We start from the raw sequence: 3,386 nt of genomic DNA, 5'->3' as shown, positions 1-3,386 counted from the left end.
AAAAAAATTTGCTTCTAGTGAATTTTGTTATTATAGCATTAGCGGTTTAGGAGATATGCACATTAAACATATTAGAGGCGGGACCACGCCTACTTTTAAAAAAAAAGTTTTAACTGCAGATGCTTCTCCCTAATGTGATCCTGTGTACCAAATAATAGTCTTGTATCTTATTGCGGAGCTTAGTTATGGCAAGTTATTTGTTTTTGATTAATGGCGTTTTGTGGGCGTGGAAGTGGTCCGATTACGCCCATCTGCAATGCCAACCGTCTCACGGTACCAAGAAACATGTCTACCAAGTTTCATAAAGATATCTCAATTTTTACTCAAGTTAGAGCTTGCACGGACGGACGGACGGACAGACAGTCACCCGGATTTCAACTCGTCTCTTCATCCTGATCATTTATATATATATAACCCTATATCTAACTCGATTAGTTTTAGGTGATACAAACAACCGTTAGGTGAACAAAACTATTATACTCTGTAGCAACAGGTTGCGAGAGTATAAAAAAAACAAATAAGAGTGCCATGACTACATCACAAATATAAATAAATACTGTATAGTGCATCGACACAAAAAAATTTATATATACATATATAGTGGGTGTGTTTTTTGGAGGTATAGAATTTTAAATTGCAATAAAACAACGATTGTTCGATTATCCGAAAGATAATCTCGTGGCATTACATTTTAAAGATGATTTCTGGCATATGACCACCTCGGCTGGGATGTAATACAATCTGTACGTCCAATTTTCGATGACCTTGTCCAACATTTGTGGCAATAACACGGCGAATGTTGTCTTCCAAATGGTTAAGCGTTTGTAGCTTATGCGCATAGACCAATGACTTTACATAACCCCACAGAAAGTAGTCTAGCGATGTTAAATCACAAGATCTTGGAGGCCAATTCACAGGTGCAAAACGTGAAATTAGGCGGTCACCAAACATGTCTTTATATAAGTCGATAATCATGGCTCTATACCGATCACCATTGACCGTAACGTTCTGGCCATCATCGTTTTTGAAGAAGTACGGACCAATGATTCCATGAGCCCATAAAGCGCACCAAACAAAGATTTTCTGGATGTAACGGTGTTTCGACATACACTTGAGGATTAGCTTCACTCCAAATGCAGCAGTTTTGTTTGTTGACGTAGCCTTCATTGCTAAAAAAAATTGTCGGCGATAAAATGAACGTAGTGCGCGATACGTACTCCGCACAGAACCATTATTTTTGAAATAAAATTGCACTATTTGCAAGCGTTGTTCAGGCGTGAGTCTATTCATGATGAATTGCAAACCAAACTGAGAATAAATCACTTGACAGCTGTTTAATCGGTCGCCATCTTGAACAGTAATGCCAACTTTAAGTTCTATACCTCGAAAAAAATCACCCGTTATAATAAACAAAATTGTAAAGTTATAATAAAACTGTAAAGTAATAACAAAATTGTTTGAACAAACCAAAAACGCAAATCGGGCGCGAACCTAAAAGCTTAGGTGCAAAATATAAATAAAATAAAAGAAGAAGAAGAAATCAGAGAATTAGTTATATTAATATACAAACAAAACAGCACAAGGAGGTTACCAGCTGAAGCGCAGGAATTGGGATAAAACACACAAGGCAAAGGGGCAGCTTATGTATATATATATATATACGTAAATATATATGTTTGAAAACGGTTTAACTAACATAAAACCCGTAACAGGGAATTCGTTTAAACAGCTTAAAAAACGGTTATAGTTTCGTTTCAATTTACGGGGAAACAGAAATAGTGTGATATTATATATATAAGTATATATCGAAATATACAAATAAAATGAATTAATTAAATGACGAATGCTTATGTAAGCTTACTTTCGTGTATTCAAAACACGCTTAACCCTCCAAAACAATATTAATTCAAGTATTTACTTGCTATTGGTGGTGCATGAGGTCTCTTGCATATACTCTGGTGGGTCTCTTCCCAGGACGTGGGTTGGAAATAGAGTGTTTACGATGTGCTCCATGGCTGCAGCGTTTAACTCTGGAATGGACTGTTTCGCCCCAAGCTTTCTCATTACGATCTTGTATCCGAGACCCCAAGGATTTTTGTTTATATCGTTACGTAGCTCTTCCCATTTATCTTTCTTTGCCTTTATAGTTTTATATTTCAGCTCAGTTTTCGCAGCTTTATATTCCTTATGCTCTTCCATTTCGTTTCTTCCTCTTCTTCTAGCCCTTGTGTATCGGCGTCTTTTACGCAGGCAAGTTTGTCTCAGATTTTGTATTTCGTCCGTCCACCAATAAACTGCTTTCTTTGGATGCCCACCTTTTATTTTCGGCATGGCTGCCTTACATGCCTCTGTGATGCTGTCCAGTGTTTCTTTGACAATAAACCTAGCTGGGCTACTTGCGTGGTATTTTGGTGGGTTTTTGTCTATGCTTGCGAGGAGTTTTCCTGAGTGTAGCTTGGAAACGTTCCATTTACGTGTTCCTCTTCTTTTAGTTGTTGCTTGACTTTTGTCTGGACCCATGAGGTAGGATATGTATTGGTGATCGCTACCTGTGTAGTCTTCTAGTACTTTCCATTCGCGTAGTTGGTTTGCGAATCCTTCAGATACCAGCGTAATATCGGGAGTTGTGTCGTTGCATCCCGGCCTTCTGAAAGTTGTTTGGGATCCTCTGTTGGCAACGATGAGTCCTAATCTAGCTGCCATGTCAAGGATTTTGCGTCCTCTAGAATTTGTTGTCGGTGTGCCCCATTCCATGGCCTTGGCGTTGAAATCTCCTGCTATGATTAAGTGCCGATTTGGGTGATGCGCGGCATCCTCAATGGCATCGAGCTTTGCTTGGAATTCTGAGATAGGATCGCTCGGTGTCAGGTAGCAGCTAATTATCGTGATGTTTTCGTTGCTTATCCAGACAAAACCATTTCCTCTCCCGCTGCTTGTTGTTTTAAAACCGCTGCTTTCCGTTAACCATATTGCCGCTGTTGCGGTGATGTCCTCCCACCATGTTCCGTCTTGCACTATCCTGTATTGCTCGCTGATGATTGCTACTTCGGTTCCGAATTCCAGCATGAGCTGTGGTAGCAGGGAGTCAGCGGTTTTGCTTCTGTGCATGTTACACTGCAGGATCTTCATATCCTCATTTGTTCCCTGTACGACTCACACGTGCGAGACCCTGGGATATGGTCTGTTTGGCTATGCTTTTGTTCCACGCAGAGGCAACAGCTCGGTGTGTTTGTGCAATCTTTCAGCTTGTGCCCGGATTTCCCACAACGTATGCATAATCCTTGGCCTTTCCTATCAGGCCCTTTGCACTCCCATTGTAGGTGACCGAAGTTGAAGCATCTGTAGCATTTTTTTACGTCTTTCATGAGCTTCATTCTGCAGCTGAT

General features: G+C 40.1%; 1 protein-coding gene across 1 annotated transcript; it reads right to left on the bottom strand.

The window, feature by feature from the left end:
• Positions 1–1,914: 1,914 nt before the first annotated feature.
• On the bottom strand, positions 1,915–3,108 carry LOC138856084 (uncharacterized). Its single transcript, XM_070106514.1, has one exon. The coding sequence runs from the start codon at positions 3,106–3,108 to the stop codon at positions 1,915–1,917; it is 1,194 nt and encodes a 397-aa protein (XP_069962615.1).
• Positions 3,109–3,386: the final 278 nt, after the last annotated feature.

This window comes from Bactrocera oleae, chromosome 3 (assembly GCF_042242935.1).
Source record: "Bactrocera oleae isolate idBacOlea1 chromosome 3, idBacOlea1, whole genome shotgun sequence".
Classification (NCBI taxonomy): Eukaryota; Metazoa; Arthropoda; class Insecta; order Diptera; family Tephritidae; genus Bactrocera; species Bactrocera oleae.
This window is presented reverse-complemented; position numbering and strand designations above follow the sequence as displayed.